Source organism: Epinephelus moara, chromosome 13 (genome assembly GCF_006386435.1).
Source record: "Epinephelus moara isolate mb chromosome 13, YSFRI_EMoa_1.0, whole genome shotgun sequence".
In the NCBI taxonomy this organism is placed as follows: Eukaryota; Metazoa; Chordata; class Actinopteri; order Perciformes; family Serranidae; genus Epinephelus; species Epinephelus moara.
Genome location: NC_065518.1, coordinates 3456900 through 3473372, shown reverse-complemented (window position 1 = coordinate 3473372; position 16473 = coordinate 3456900). Strand labels below are relative to the sequence as shown.

General features: G+C 44.3%; 1 protein-coding gene across 2 annotated transcripts in view; it reads right to left on the bottom strand.

The window, feature by feature from the left end:
- Positions 1-16473, bottom strand: part of grid1b (glutamate receptor, ionotropic, delta 1b) — an 827749-nt gene that overhangs the window by 372215 nt on the left and 439061 nt on the right. For both annotated transcript variants that reach the window (XM_050059333.1, XM_050059332.1), the window contains exon 3: positions 5235-5519. In XM_050059333.1, the coding sequence (XP_049915290.1) occupies positions 5235-5519 (285 nt within the window). The remainder of the gene's footprint in view (positions 1-5234; positions 5520-16473) is intronic.

The following is a 16473-nucleotide window of genomic DNA, read 5'->3' as shown; positions in this document are numbered from 1 at the left end:
ACGGACAACCCGAAAACATAATGCGTCCGTCCACGATTATCGCCGTTGTGGAGGCATAAACATGGAAACAAAAATGTTTCAGTGACTAAAAACACTGTTTGATTCTTTAGTTCTTCTAAATAAAAGTCTTTCAGTGCCTTTGAGAATCAGACAACTGCAGCAATAACCTGTCTGGAAACAGCAGCAACGTCCACGACGCTGCAACATTATGAAGAGAGAGCAAACAAATAATGCATAATGAAAACATTAAGGGTGAAACAGGTGCAGGTATTACCTATGTTTGTTTAACAGTGCGGTGCTTTACTGTGATATGGAAGCTATAAGGAAACGAGGAGGCAGCGGCCTGCAGACTGAAAACAGGATGTGTTTAATCACTAATAGCTGCTCATCACATAGAGGGTGACACAGTTTTATGTTTCCCTGCGATCTCACTGCACAGGGTAACTGTGTTATTTAATTTATTTTACTGCACCTCACAGAGAAGAAGTGACGTGCCTCCAGCTCAGAGGAAGGTTCAGATGTTTGCCACAAAGGAACAATAACGAGACAACTCAGGCTGCAATTAACCATTATTTTCACTCAGGACTGAACTGTAGATACAGACTGATAAATCAGATATACTGGTATCAACAAAGTAGGTTTTCATGGTGCAAAGACAAAACACAAATGAATTAAAGCTGCAAACAGTGATGAACCAGGTCAAGGTTACTGGCAGGACGCCGGCTGATGTGGCTGTTGATTTCTGCAAAACTCAGACTTCATAAAGTTCGGATGCTCAAACGACCTATTTCACATTTTGCAGCACTTCATGTGTCCACTATGTGGCGCTGGAGAACACTAATAATACGTAATGTTGCTGTAAATCAATTGTAGATAACACCATGGAAATTTCATGTAAATCAAAAGATAATTGTCTGACAACACTTACTTCCTGCTGCCACAAGGTGGCACAATCACAATACCATCCTATTTGCATGTGGATGCCCTCAGGCCTGGAGTCTTAAAAACACGTGAAATTTGGGGCAGGATAAGGAAAAGGTAGACAGGAGTTAGAATAGAATAGAGAAGAAAGAACTTTATTCATCTCTGAAGAGAAATCTCAACTCACAGTCTTCACCAGTAAGCATCATGCTGACCAAAGTTGAGATGGATCTAGTCCCTGTTCTGGGAGGGGTATGTCAAAGTATACAGCATGTCATTTCCTGTTGCCAATAGGTGGCGCTATGACTATAACTTCATTTTAGCACAACGACGTCATGAGGCCGGGACTCTCATCATGCATAAGAAATGTTAGGCAGAATTTTCCGCTATTGAAAATTAGCATTAGCATTATTAACCATCACTGTAAATGCACTGTGCAAACCAAGCTAGCAGCTAGCGTTGGAGATGCTCTTGTCTAAATGTGGTCACTTCTGACTCCAAAAATCTAAGATGGCAACTGTCAAAATACCGAACTCGAGGCTTCAAAACGAGAGTCCACAAACCAGTGGGTGACATCAGAGTGGCTACGTCCGTTATTTTACACAGTCTATGGTTTGGACACCTCTGATCCAGCAGCTGCTGCACAATCACTCCACAATGAGTGCATCGAATTAAGTGTGCGGTCGAAATCCAGTTTTGAATGCCTCCTGTTGGGCATGCAGATCCATGACTTTGCCCTACTACCAAGCCAGGGTCAAATATTCCAATACTCCATCCTTGAGATGGAGCAAGGAAGAAATCGAAGAAATCCCAGATCTGCCACTGAAGAGAGTTTTGATTGTCCAAGTCTTCCAACTATATTAGCTGCAGGGATGCATTTACAACTGAGTATTTATAGGCATCTGCTCAGTCTGAGGAAGAACAGCTCTCCTCTGCAGCCTCGCTGTCCTTTGGTCTTGATGTTAGCTGTGCCCCTGGTTCATTCTTAAAGGATTCAGATCCTGGCCCGCAGCGACTGGTGCACTTACTCTAAATCACTCTGGATAAGACTATCTGGGAGGCTAAATGCCTGCATCTGTCTATATCCTTATATTGTAATTGCCACCATCCTGTATCGATTACGCTCAAAAATCCATTGAGCCTAATGTGATTTCATTAAGATACAGTCCGAGTGAGCCATTCCAAACAAATACACAAGACAGGAGAGTCGATGTCTGAAGTTTTGCCGCAATATCCGGTCATAGAAACCTTTCCAAGGCCAGAAGACATCGAAAATCACTCAGACAGCAGCCATCCTTAATGCTTTTTCAATTATTTGTCTGCATGTATCCTGCGTGTGTTTACAATGTGTAGACAATGTGTAAGAGAACTGAAGTTCCAACAAGGCAGGCAACCCACTAAACAGTTGCTTTTTTGTTTTGAACAAGTCAAGTCAATTTATTCATGCACTCAAAAATCACAAGTCAAAAAAGTTGTTTCAAAGTGCTTTAAAATCTCCACAGCACACAACACTGTCTGTGTTTGACTCTAAATTTGAATAAGAAGAAGAGGCCCAAAATAAAACCGTCTGACAGAGTTTAAAAAAGAGAGAGAGCTTTAAAGTAACCAAATGTCAGCATCAAACAGGTTTTCAAATCCATCAGTAATATCGCTTGGTTAATTCTGAAAGATAAGAAAACAAAAGAGATCCTTTATCTTATGAGTGGGAGGATCTGTGTACATTGTTGATTGACAGCTGAACTGAGAGAGGCACTGAGATTGAAACATCTGCTTTAAGTGCGGTTTACAAACTACAGAAAGAGTTTAATGGCGATGGTGTTAAAGAAAAAGCATAACGTCATTTAGCATCTAAACTTGCTTGGGTTACGTACGGAAGCCCTGACAGGCAAGGTGAATATACATATTTTTTTCTTTCACAAGCATGTTGGCCAAAACCTAAGTCTATCTCCTATGTACAGGATGTTATCTCCTAAGTAGGAGACACAATCTCCCTAACCATACCTTTACAGTGGTGCATCAGTAATGATGGTGCAAAAACATGAATCAATCTTTCTTTCTCTTGCTTGCTTAATTGCTCACTGAGTGTGTGTGCATGCATGGGAACCTAGATGTTACAGGCGGTTCTTGTGCATTTGAAATAATTTTACAGTGGACACTTGTAGTTGATTAACTCAGAAAGTAGAAAACAAATTCGTCCACCCACCAAGCAGCTCAGTTTGGAAGGCTTTCAATGTAAAGTAATGTTTCGAGCTCTCCCTCAGACTTCTGATAAAAGTTGCCCTGATACGATTTTGGAGTGCACATGTATATACACTGTCTTTGTTTATGAACATGGACAACAGGTGAGGCATATCACATGACTGGCTCAGACACTAGGGGCATTTAAGATGGCGACTTTCCGTCATTTGTCAGGAGTCTGAAGAGCCGTGGACTTTAAACTTCCCTCTGCATTAAACTTAGTGTTGTGTCGTTCGCGAACAATCTGTTGAGTGAACGTACTGAACAGAATCACTTCCGGAACTGATTCATTCATTTCTCAGTTCAGTTGAGCTCAGCAGCGAGCGTGCAGGCCGGGAGTGGAACTGCCGATTCGGTCCGTGCGAACGATGAATCACTTGCGAGTCGCGAGGTAGCCAGGGTGCAGGGAGGGACTGCCTACTGCGTGACGAATCACTTGGTGAACGAATCACTCGGTGAATGACGTAACCCCAATCCTTGAGTGATTCAAATAATTTCTTCTCAGCGATACACTTTCATAGGGACCGTTTTCTCCAAGCTAACGGCTAATGTAGCCAGGAGTCAAGCCACATGACCACAATCACACACCTCCCCATTGTTTTAACAGACTTAGTTTCCAGATAAACAAACTTAAAACGTTAGGCTGGCCAGTGATGAGACTCACCAGTGCAGGGCAGACGCAGCAGCAGCTCAGCCGTGTATCAGTTCAGTGAGTCGGACTACGCAGTACACAGTCAGGGCTCCTCCCACCAAGCACTAAACGATTCGGTGAACGAATCTTTTGAACGAATCTTTTGAACGAATCTTTATAAAGAACTGCTTTGCCCATCACTAGTTAAAATCCTTCTGAACAGGAGCTGATTGGTGTTTGTTTTCTACTTCACCAGCACCCACTCCACTGGACAGTGGGATGTGCGTGTCTTTTGGACTGTTTTTAACTGAGAAGGTCAAACCTTTTGTTTGTGCTGCATTTGGCTGAACTTTCAACGCCCTTTGTATCATGCACTCAGCTCTTCATTCTGCACGACTTCCTCACTCTTAAAACAGCCTAATGAAGCCTAAAAGTTTATCTCCTAGATATTATCTCATGTAGGAGTTAAACTTTGGTTCTTCACCTTTGCTCTCAGTGTTTCTGTACATATGTGCTACAGCTGACTAACAAATAATCTCACCTGCAAACTGATGTGGACAGTGCATGCTTCCCTGCTGGATGTTTGTCTGGTCGCTTGTTCAACAACTTGAGATGCAACACAAATAACACATCACGGCCGATATCAATGACATGCCGATATTATTATGCATCCCTACATGTATCTAAAACTACTGTCACCATCAGCCAAAGAAAGGGCAATGATGGTTATTGCTTTGTACTCATAGGTTAAAAAAGTTAGCCCTCTTGACTGGTTCTGACCACAGAGACAGAGAGGAGGAAAAACTCTAAATTCTGGAGCAGCTGTTGCAGCCAGAAGTAGAAATACCAGCATGTTTTACCACCTGAGGAGCAAATCTGTGAGAGCGCAAGTGTGCTTCTTTACTTCAGTTCTGCCTGAGCGAGCAGGTGAGTCATCAAGAGGTTGTGGCACCCTGCTGTGATACTTGGTCTCATACAGAATGTTAAGGTAACCTCGCTGCAGATACCTGAGGAAGAAACAGGCATCCCATAGAGTTCAAATAACAGAAAGAACAACTAGACTGTGTTGCATCATCCCAACACCAGGGAAAGTGAAAAATAAGAAAGTGATACAACATTCAGGTATCTATGTTGCAGGCAGTCCAAAAAAAGGACTTCCAGTAAGTATTCCAGACTATTATCCACTTTAGACGTGCATGACGAAAGATGAGCATAAAACAAACTTGGTGCGTGGCTGTAAAAGAACACCCCTGTGACTATCATTTTTGACACACTGGACTTGCCATTGTGACTTTCAAGACTCCAAAATGAATCAAGTTCCACAGCCATTCATAGCACGCCTAAACTTCAGCAGAGCGTTTGCCCTCCACAGCAAAAACAGCTCTAAGAAGCCAGTTGCTTCATCTCCATCGGCAGCATTCCTGCAAATCAGCCGATCACTTACCGTACTCGACGTCGTAGAACACGATGAACTTCTGCCAGCGCAGCTCCTCCACCAGAGTCAGCATGACGTCATTGAGGCGGACGGGCGGACGGGCAGCCAGAGTGTAGCGCTGCCCACCGGGGCTCGGGTTGAACTGGCAGGCGGTCCGTGGCGACCCCTCGCTGTTCCTCTGGATGTACAGATGAGGGATGTGCATGGCGTCCGTCAGGGACTGCAGTGCGCTGGCTGATGCGCAGCCTGTCGAGGTAACCAGCGCCAGTATTCCCTGGTTCATCAGCTCGCAGGCTGGAGAGGAGAGAAAGAAGGAAGTTGTTTAACTTGGTAGACACAAATATCTCTCAAACACAACTGGAACACCAACTAATGTCACTGAATTAAGAACTAGGACTTTAGGAATTGGAACAAACACTTGATAGCAGCACAGTTTCATAAAGTACACACCAATGCACCCAGGGAGACGTGCCGAAGCCCAGCACTAATATTCAATCATGTCCTGACCTCTCATTATAGATATTAGGCTGCATATTCATAAATGTACTCAACAGTCTGACAGGTAACAGCACAGATTATCCCTGACCTACTTCTGAACCCCCAAGATGCGCTGAAGAGAGCCGATACTCGGATCATTACACAGACAACATGTCCAGTCCGTTAAGGCTAAGCTAAAGGTTAAAATTTGGCTTGGCTGACAGGCAGATTCATCTGAATGCCACAGCGGTCTCAGTCGTCCAGCTGTCATTACTGTCTGTGGAGGAAAAACAACAAACTGATAGAAAACCTCTGGACTCAAAGGTTCCAACACAAGCAGAGACTGCACACAGAATCGTGTCTCTCATCTTGTGGATCAAGTGTTTGGTTGTATGTGAGAGTGTGTGTTTCCATCTGCCCGCAGATCGTCTCGCAAACTACTGGACCAATCAGCCTTTCATTTCATGTGCACAATTCTGATTGTATGCTCAAGGACAAACTTGTTTTATTAACTGCACGTTGCGTACGCTGTTGTGAGCATTTATACTGTGCAGTCGTGTGTCTGTGTCAGCCTGCAGTTACACCTTCAAAACACTAGTCGGCAGCGTGGTTTCTGTGCTGTAAAGTTTAGTTGATTAAAAACACAACGCTCAACGCTGCCCTACATAAAGTCTGGTCTGGACGCTTCACATTCATTCCCATCATTTGTTCCTTTGCTACATCTCCAGATATGTTGTTTTACACCTTTGGCAAAATGAGAGGACCTGAAGGAAGATGTGAGCTCCTCACTTTCCACTCTGGGGAGATGGAAGGAAATCACAGGTTGCAGCTAACAGGTCAGCTGCCTCTGAAATCACATCCATACCCAATGAGTTTACTATTGTTCAACATACTGTTGCATGAATAAATAGTAGCACGTGTCTTTCGAACCCACTGAGCTGTAATTACCACGACACAAACTGGGAGCATTTAGAAATTACAGTCATACAACTAGTTTGAAACAGGTGCATCCCTGGTTCAATTGCAAAGTTAATTTGTGCATTTTATCGTATTTTTATTGTTAACTAGGTCGGTTATTTGCATTTTGGTAAGAAACGTGCATTACTGTTTGACTTTTCTGTGTGGCGGGGACCAAATCTGCTAGAAGTGCCACTGCAGGCAGGTGAACCCATGTGCAAAAGCAACAGCACGGCAACAGGAAGCTGAAGAAAATAACATTTATTACCCAACTCTGGGAACAGGCAAAGGAAAAACAGACCCAGACTGCCTGACAGACAGGACAAGAAGCAAAAACAAGCCGCAACACCAGGAAACACTGACCGCAAACTGACAAGGAACGCAGAGGAAATTCAGGTGTATACACACAGAACCAATCAGAAGACAATTGCCCCCCCCCCCCCCCACCACCACCACACACACACACACACTGATGTTGACGTGCCCCATTAAGTTGCCCTCTGCCCAGTCCAACCTCCAAACACCCATGTCGCTCCCACCCTACAATACTCCTGAGTGCTCTTTGAGTCTTCCACTTCCTGCTGAGACAGTCACTCTGTACTTCACATCCTCACACAGTGACAGTATCATCTCCAACCTCGCTTTTGCACATTTAAACTCTTCTATTAAATATACGATACGGAGCTCCAGAATCCCTTTTCTGTACACACTGCTGAGGCAGCGCGCGGCTCGCAGCTAATCATTCTCTCTAGGCTCCCTCCCTTTGAAGCAGCGACATCAAACTCTGTTAGGAGCCACAGAAGTCAGAGCAAGAGGCCAAACTGCAGACACCACAGTTTAAGTAAAGTACCTGAGAGCCTCTAATACACACATTTTAGTATTTGCAGGGTGGCACTTCGTAAGAGGCACCGTCTTATTTTCAAGAGTGGAGACACAATATTACATTTGGGATCGTCCTCATCAGAGAAACAACAGGACTGGTCTTGTGTTCAAGCACAAGAGACAGAGGAGAAGAAAATGTTGCCGTCGGACGTTTCTGTAAATCTGTTTCTAAAGTGGCGTAGTATCTGAGCTGTCATCAGGAGGTGGAGGGGACGATAGGGTGCGACATCTCAGTGAGATGCAGAACACTATTCAACACCAACAAACAACAAAACCGGTTGTTATTTAGCGAGTAATTGTTGCGTTCACAGCTGCATTTGAGCCTCCAAACGTGGGTGATTTTTAGTGACCTGTTGCTGCCTTTCCAGAGCTGAAAGCAACGAAGAGTGCTTGATTTTAACCAAGACATCACTGCACTTCCTGTCACAATAGGTCCATGAAAAGTGTGTATTTTTTAGCCAAAGCATTATCTATTTTCTAACCATAACCAACTGTTTTTGTGCACAAACCCAACCACAAGTTAATCACAGCGTTGTTCAAACATAAAGAAACGGCTTTTCAGTCGTCTAGCGTTGCAGCTTCAATTGTTCCACCAAAACTGGGCATTTTAGACCAAGAAACAATAGGTGTAGATTTTTGGGGAGACACAGGGAGGCGTCCCCCTCAATAGTTAGAACATGTGCATTTAGTCCATTTACCATGAATGAAGAATCAAACCATGATGGGTTTTTTCTAAACCTAACCCAGATAGCACACATACATCTGGCCGACATCAGCCTAGGGACGACACATCGGCCCTGAATTTATATCGTCTGACAAGTGTCGGCCGCATGGGCAGATATCTTTAAATTTAATACTCTTTTGTCCCAGCTCAAACGTCTCTGTTATGTGCCCACATATGGAAGTCGCCACGGAAGGTGGAATTTCATCTCCACGGTCTTTGTTTGGAACTGAGCTCGCAGGTCACAGCATCTCATCGCAGTCGGTTTCAGGTAAGCTAATTGGAATAAATTGGCAGAAAATCGCTATGTTGTTTATTCAGTGACCGTTAAAAGAGGCTCCTGGTGAGTGGCGAAGCACGACTGGGTGTATATAGCTTAGCACAGCTCCCCACCAACTAACGTTATCTTTCGTTAGCTATTAGCTAGTTTAGCTCATGTTAGCTAACACGCTACAACTGTGGTGTGTTAGCTGTTAGCTAGTTTAGCTCATGTTAGCTAACACGCTACAACTGTGGTGTGTTAGCTGTTAGCTAGTTTAGCTCATGTTAGCTAACACGCTACAACTGTGGTGTTTTCATTTTATTTTCCCTAGTTGATGTTATCTGCTTATCTGGTTATCGTGAGCACTCGTTTTGGGTTAAAAGTGGAAGTGACCTGGGCTCGAGTGTTGGGACCCACTCATAGTGAAGTTTAAGGATGCCTTCGGTATGTTGTTAATGTGATTTTATGGGCAATGTATCAGTCGAGGTCTCCTCTGCAAAGCAAACTGACCCGGTGGCTACAGGTAATAGCGCAGTTTTGAAGCCACTGTTTTTCCGAGATGAAGGACTGATTGTTGAGCTGCTGTTAACAGTTAACGGAGTTAACGGATCCCGTTATTTAACCGTTTCAACACTAAATTAAGCAGAGTGACGGACACAAAGCCTTCAATCTGGCTAAAAGACAGCTGAAATGCTAAAAAAAAAAAAAAGTGGTGAAGTTGGGATTTGTTTCTTGAAGTTATGTGCTCATCATCTTTTCTGTGTCTTGCAGGCTGCCAGGAGAAGCGGACTGGCCATCAGAGATTGTTTGTGGAAATTTGAAAATAAAGTTTCTTAAATTGACTTTTGTCTCTTCATTGTGCACACTTACACACGAAATAGGGTAACAGTCAGCTATTTTTGAATGTTAGCATTGATTTCTCACGTTGGATGGTGAAATATTTGTAGTTTGAAAGGTCCGACCTAAATAAATAAAGGTCGTAGTTAACGAAGCATATGAATGTTAATATAGAAGGAGCACCTACTGAGCGCAGCTTCTTTTATAGATCGTTTGAACGTCGCGTGGTGGTCATTTTCGATTAAAGGCCAACGTCTCTGCGACGTAGCAAACTCTCCCTGCTACGTCTTAACGATCTAAACATGATACATCGGGCCGACATCGGCGATATATGACAACTTGGGATGAAAACGTGTTGATTATTTCCACTGCCAGCAAAACTAAGATGCAAACTTTTGGCTGTAGAGAATAGTGTTACTAATTAACTAACTAACTCACACTGGTTCAGTTAAATCAACAAACTACATCATTATCTGCTACTATTTTAAATGTCACTGTGAGAGTTTCTCCTCAGGAGCTTATTGTCTACTTTAACATTTGCCAAGCCACCTGGAGATGCTTCCCCCTCCTGTGTTCCCCCCTGACAGGCAGACAGCCACAGTTTAAGCCTCTCAGCAGCCTTTCATCTCCGCTTAGAGCCCCACTTTCTCTGCAGGAGGAGATCTGTCCAGACTTTAAGGTCAAGAGATGCTCCAAAGGGCAGCAGGCATGTTCTGACTGAGCTCCCACCAGGGGAAATGTTAAAAAAACACACACACACACACATTTACGCAGAGGCAGAGGAGCATGAAGCAGAGCCAGGTAGTCTTCCAGGAAGAAGGAAAAAAAAGAAAATGCATTGGCAGAACAGCTGGCTGGTCGCAGGGACCCTGCAGCTTAATGTTTGATGAGTCAAACTTGGCTGAACTCGGGCTGAATCTCTCTGAGCTGAGAACAAATGGAGGACGGAGCCGTGCAGGACACCATCAACACTCAGCTGTTCTCTCAGTGTATAGAATTCATCTTTATTAAGGGAACAGCATCCCGTTTGCGAGTCGTGCTTCGTCAGCATTCGCTGGCTTCAGGAAGCGATGACGGGGCGATAATTCCACCAACAAAATTTAAATTGTTAAAAAGATAATGAGACAAATGTGGCCTGTGTGAAAGTGGAGCTAATGAACTTGCACTGAAGCATTTAGAGTGCAATCTTCTATTAAATTAGTAAATGTTTTTTTTTGCTAAAAGCCCAGCAGATAAGATTGGAATCTGACTCATCAGGTGAATTTAATAAAAATAAATCAGCTTGTCACTGCTGATCCACACAGGATGGAGGTTAGGGTGTGGATTTTCCTCAACAGCTGCACAAGGACTCTCTGAGTTTTGAAAAAGAGCCTGAAGGAGCTGCTAATCCACCTGCAGGGAGGTTATTATTTCAGCGTTCTGTGGAGAATTCCAGTGTCACTGCTTTGGTCCCCTGAGAAAAACATCTGGCTCTTTAGCTGCTAAATGTGCCACTTTCTCCACCAGCTAGTCTCTACGTTTCTGCTGAGCAGTTGTGTTCAGTTTATCACAGCTTGTTTGGTGAACACAGCGTCCTGCTGATCTGGAGACAAGTTTGATAAGAGCAAGAAAACCAAAACCATGGTTGATATAGACTAAACTCTCCATAGAGCTGAGAAGAGCCTCGTGTCCCTTTTACATATACGTCATTTCTGTGCTGTTACTACCTACAGTTCCAGCTTAAAGGCGAAACAACTCTGTCCCCCCATGCTGTGATTGTACCTTTCATAAAGAACGGTAAGGCAGCATAATGGTGGGAATTCCCCAGTCTGAAGAGGCAGTGTAAGAGCAGCCACAGAGATTGCATTAAACTGCCACTAAGAAGTTCCTTCTTTGTACCGGCTTTGTTTTTTACACAGAACCAAACAGCAGCAGCATCATATCGCTCCAATGTGTGATTTTAGACAGCACGCCACTGTTAAGCCTAGTTGACATTACATGATTTTCACCGCGATTTTTACGTCGCAGAGGATCTTGAGAGCCACCTTGGGTCGGAGGTGAGTCGGCAGATAGTCTGCCACAACTAGTTCAGTCAGTTTCAGTTGCTGTAGAATCAGGATTTGTTGTTTTAAAGTCACATTTCAGCAAAAGCACCACAACTACGTGTTTACATTGAAGTGACAGCGCCCTCTAGCAGCCAGAATAATCACGACTCCATCTGTCAGGAGCAGGGAGGAAGTAAAGCTCTGTTCCCACCAAACAGTTTGTTCAGTTCAGTATGCAAATTTTTCTGTTTCCACTGTAAAAAGTTGTGGATGGTACCAATAGAACCGTTCCTCACCATCCCCATGTTTGGTCCCCCCTCTGTTGGGGTACCTAGCACACAGATCTGGGGTTTCATTTATTAAACAGTGCGTAGGATCCATACTAAATATGTGTGTACGGACAAACATATTTTTAGGAAAGAATATACAGTGAGTGCTGTCCACATTTAGAAGTACTGTTTGCGGTGGAAACGCTAAATGGACCGAGGGTCTAGGTATCACATGTCTGAAGGGTTACTGTCAGTACTATACTGAAAGTGTTTGGTGGAAACGGGGATTAAGATGACACTGTTATAGATCTACAAAGATGAGGTCGAGGTGAATCAACAAAAAAACATCAGACTTCCTCCCTGTTTCCCACAAACAGTCAAGTGACAAATGCCTCCAGTGGCGTACCAGTCCCACCCTATGAGTCAGATCCACCCCGTGTTCCCTCACAGCTCCACCCTCAAATCCAAAAATGGTCACTTCCAAGTCCAAAAATCCAAGATGGCGGTGTCAAAAATGCCCAACAGGAGTCCACAAACCTATTGGTGACATCCATTATATTATGCAGTGTTTGCATTTGAGCCACTGTCAACATAAAGAAGTCCTTATTAATGCAGCTCATGAGGACAACAATTTCCCAGCATGCCTCCCTGCAGCTCTCAGGGTCTGATCCTCAATTAAACAAAGATCCATAACCGGTCACATGTCTTTTGTTGATGTCTCTCCACATGACAAGAACAATCACATGTTTAATGAGCCTCGCAGCATCAGAGACTGAAACTCACAGTCGGTCCGGCACTCAAATCACCGAGGACCAATTAACATAATATACTAGAATGGGACTAATAGGTTTGGAGGCTCCAGAAACACAACGCCGGTAGCTGTTGGAATAACTCACTCAGCAGCCAGCTAAAATGATTTGGGTTGCGACGTGACTCACTCGCTCTATGAGTCCACAGTGAGTCATGGTTTCATCTGTGCTAAATGAAGCCTGCGCAATATTTAGCCGAAGCGACTCCCTGTGCATCCTAATGACACTTACAGAGTGACTCCTACCAGACGGCGGGAGACAAAAACCATTAGAGTCGGAGCAAGACAAAGATCTCCCTCCCTCTGCCCCTCTCCTTATTAGTGTAATCTTTATCAATATCTTACCTCCAAATGAGCTCACAGAAACAAACTCATCCTATCGTTGAGCGGGGGGTGATGGGTTTATACCAAATTATTTATTAAGGCCTCTCAGACGATGCAGCGGTGACTGAATGTATTTGATATGCAGCGACATGATGTCTAAACATCACATTCAGGGATACTCACTCTGTATTTGGAGAATGATTTGTCGAGGATGTAAACATCCTTACAGCTGCACGCAATTTCTCCGGGTAAACAGATGGTTTTCATGAATGAGAGGCAAATATCAGCCTGTTTGCAGAGCAGTCAGAGAGGCATTTATGCAAAACTGGCATGCAATGTATTATCGAGTTGAAAAGCTTAATAAAATACAAATTAGCATACAAACCACCACATGACAACCAATCAGACTGCAGAGAGGAGCTGCAGTGTGTGCTGCTCCTGTAGTTTCCTTGCAGGTCTAACACATCACACCTAAACAGCTGATTTATTTTAAACCACAATCTCAGGAGGATATTTTCAGCACATCCCTGACTTCATCAACAGCAACATTTTCTGACAACAGGTACATTACTATCTGTAGATTTGGCTATCAACCGCTTTGCCAGGTAACCAAGCATCACTCAGAGGAACTGTTTCACTATAAAACCCAGAAAGGCTGTTGAAGACTGAGATTTACTAACTGGCAAAACATTCATTCACTCATGTTAGAGGTCGCAGGGTGCTGGAGCCTATCCCTGCTGCCACCCTGGACAGGTCACCAGACTATCACAGGGCTGACACATAGAGACAGACAACCATTCACACTCACATTCACACCTACGGACAATTTAAGCCTAGTTCACATTACACAATTTTCACCGCGATTTTGACGTCTCAGAGGATCTTGAGAGCCACCTTGGGTCGGAGGTGAGTTGGCAGATAGTCTGCCACGACGAGTCCTCATGTGTGAACAAGCCTACGGGCAAGTCACCCCCTCGTCTGTGACTGGGACTGGATATCTGGCATGCTAGAAAACTGGAGAAGTGTGACACGACTGAGATGGAGCATCAACCAATGAGAGGCGGGATACGTCCCACGTCAGCACGCAGGAGGACGGAAGAAATGTGAGGAGGACAAGCTGCAGGGTTGCCAGGTCCGCTTATTAGCCTCAACTTTAGGCTTGCTCTCTAAACCTCACCTTCCTCTGTATATATCCGTCTAATAAGTTATTTAAATGCATGATAGTCGCTTCTTTTGGGCTTGTTTCCATAGCCCTGGTTGCTTGTTTCTCTCCCAAGATCTGGCAACACTGACAAGCCGGCAAGCAACAACAACAATGGCGGCGTCCACAGGATCACGGGGAGCGCGTTGTGTTTGGACCCAGTATATAAAGAATATCCATGCCTTTATGATGTGTCGTCTCCAAGTTTGGTGACGTCACCGCGTTATCTGGGGCTCTGTTGGTGAGGGCTCGGTGGAGAAATGTTGTGGTGTGCACACACAGGTCGTAACGCAGTTGACGAGACTCCTGCCGACAGAAACACACGTCGCCAGGTATGAACACTCAAAAGATTAGGATAGTCTCTGCGACGCAAAATCAGGGTGAAAATCGTGTAATGTGAACTAGACTTTAGAAGAGGAAGCTGGAGCACCTGGAGGAAACCCACGCTGACATGGGGAGAACATGCATCCAAACAGAAGGGCTCCAGCTGGCCAGCAGATCTGAACCCAGAACCTTGTTGCTAACCACTGCTAACTGATCCTGTCTCAGGTTCTTTACAGTAAAGTCAAGTCAGGTCAGTGAATTTTTGTTCTCAACTGAGTAGATTCTGCTGAGACCAAGTTCCTGTAAAGGAGTAATGGTGTCCTGAGCACAGAATGAACTTGAAGTCCCTCTGTGTGAGTTGTGATCCAGTTTCTCCCCCCCCACCTCAACACCTTTGTCAGCACTGTTAGCACCTTTAGCTGCTCGCCATCAGCTTGGCCACCTCCACAATAACAGCAGCGTATAGGCAACCCCGGCTCAGAGTCTGAGTCACAGATACACACTGAATGCTGCATACTTAAATATATGAACGTGTGTGTGTGTGTGTGTGTGTGTGTGTGTGTGTGTGTGTGTGTGTGTGCAAGGGCTGCTTCTCTCTTGTTATTAGACTGACAGAGGCCAGAGTGTGTTCATCTCAGCAAATTTAGAAGCCTTTTCCACAACAAGGTCGCACATCAACTGTAGTCGATGTCAGTTCCCTGTCAAGGTCTTGGTTTTATAACTTTACTCCAGGAAAATCTCATGCTTCAGACATCACTCTGTTAGCGACCCACTGTCACCGGTAACGTGTATTCCCACAGAGGGTAAAGCAGTCCCATAAAGGAATAGCTTTCCACTAAGTCCAGGAACCACTCTGCAAGATCACCAGCCTGCAGAAAAGTCCATGTTCTGAAAATCATCAGCGGTTAATCAACTCCAGCAGCCACGCTGGCAGAGAAGCAGCCGTCGAGTGTCTTTTTAACAACCAAACTGCCAATATGAATGTTTGCATTCTACCTTTCAGGTTCGATTCCGAGCTGTGGCCTTTTGCTGCGTGCCTGCGTGTTTGTTGGTGTAGAACAGTGGTCTGAAGCTTGGCTGGTGTCTCACCTAGGTGTCACACCATCCACCATCCCTCCACCTCCTGATGAGGAAGTACTACTACATACTGCATCACCTTAAAAACACTAATATGATACATATGACATGTAAATGTGGTTTGCAGAAATGTACAACACCACCACTTCCTGCTGGTGATTGGGCTGCTTTTAAAATATCCACACAGCTTCACATCGTCTTTTTTCTAACCGCTGTGGCCTGTCGATAAAACTGCAACAGGTCACACAGGACGTCTTATCTGTAACTGCATCCATATGTTCAAAATCACCCCGCTTTTATTACAATGCACGCTCATATCAGATCATCTGCCCGTCCTGAATATCCAGCTGCTACTTTTAATCTCACCTCCACCTTTTCACGCCCTCTGGCTCCGTGAATTAAGACGGCGGCTGGATTGTTTTTAAGTTACTGCAACACAATAAGAGGGGAAATGAGATTCATTCATGTGTCGCGCAGAGGGCAGGGAAGCACAGATAATCGATAGGCAGAGGAAACAGATAGCCAGACTGGCATAACAAAACAAAAGGATTAGTGCTACTAGACAAGGCCTTATTGAACAGATCAGTGGCACGAGACAAAGCAGGAAGACGAGGGGGGATTCTCAGTTTCTTATTCACTCTTTGTCCTCTGCCATCTATCTTTAAATCCCCCACGTCTGACAAACACGTTATTACTTTTTATTGTGGTATTAATCCACACTTTTTATGGAAATGAGGATTTATGTTGCTGCAGTGGATCAATCAAAAGATACAGCACAAGAGACGTAAACAATAGCGTGAGTCATAAAAACGCCCATTTACTCTTTTACAGTAGTTATTCTCCCACTGAGGGCGTCGACTACCCAGCATCTAATGTTAGTCACATGTATTTGCTATAGAAATATGTTAACACAGCTGATGGTGGGACTGAAACTGTGCTTGAAGAGAGAAGTCATCCACAAGATAACTGGTCTACTTATCATGACGGACGAGTCCAGGAAATAATGGTTCAGATTTGTTTGATAACTCTAATTTATCTCAACTTGTGTACAACTTTTGTGAAGTTCTGTTCCCTGTTTCTAACAT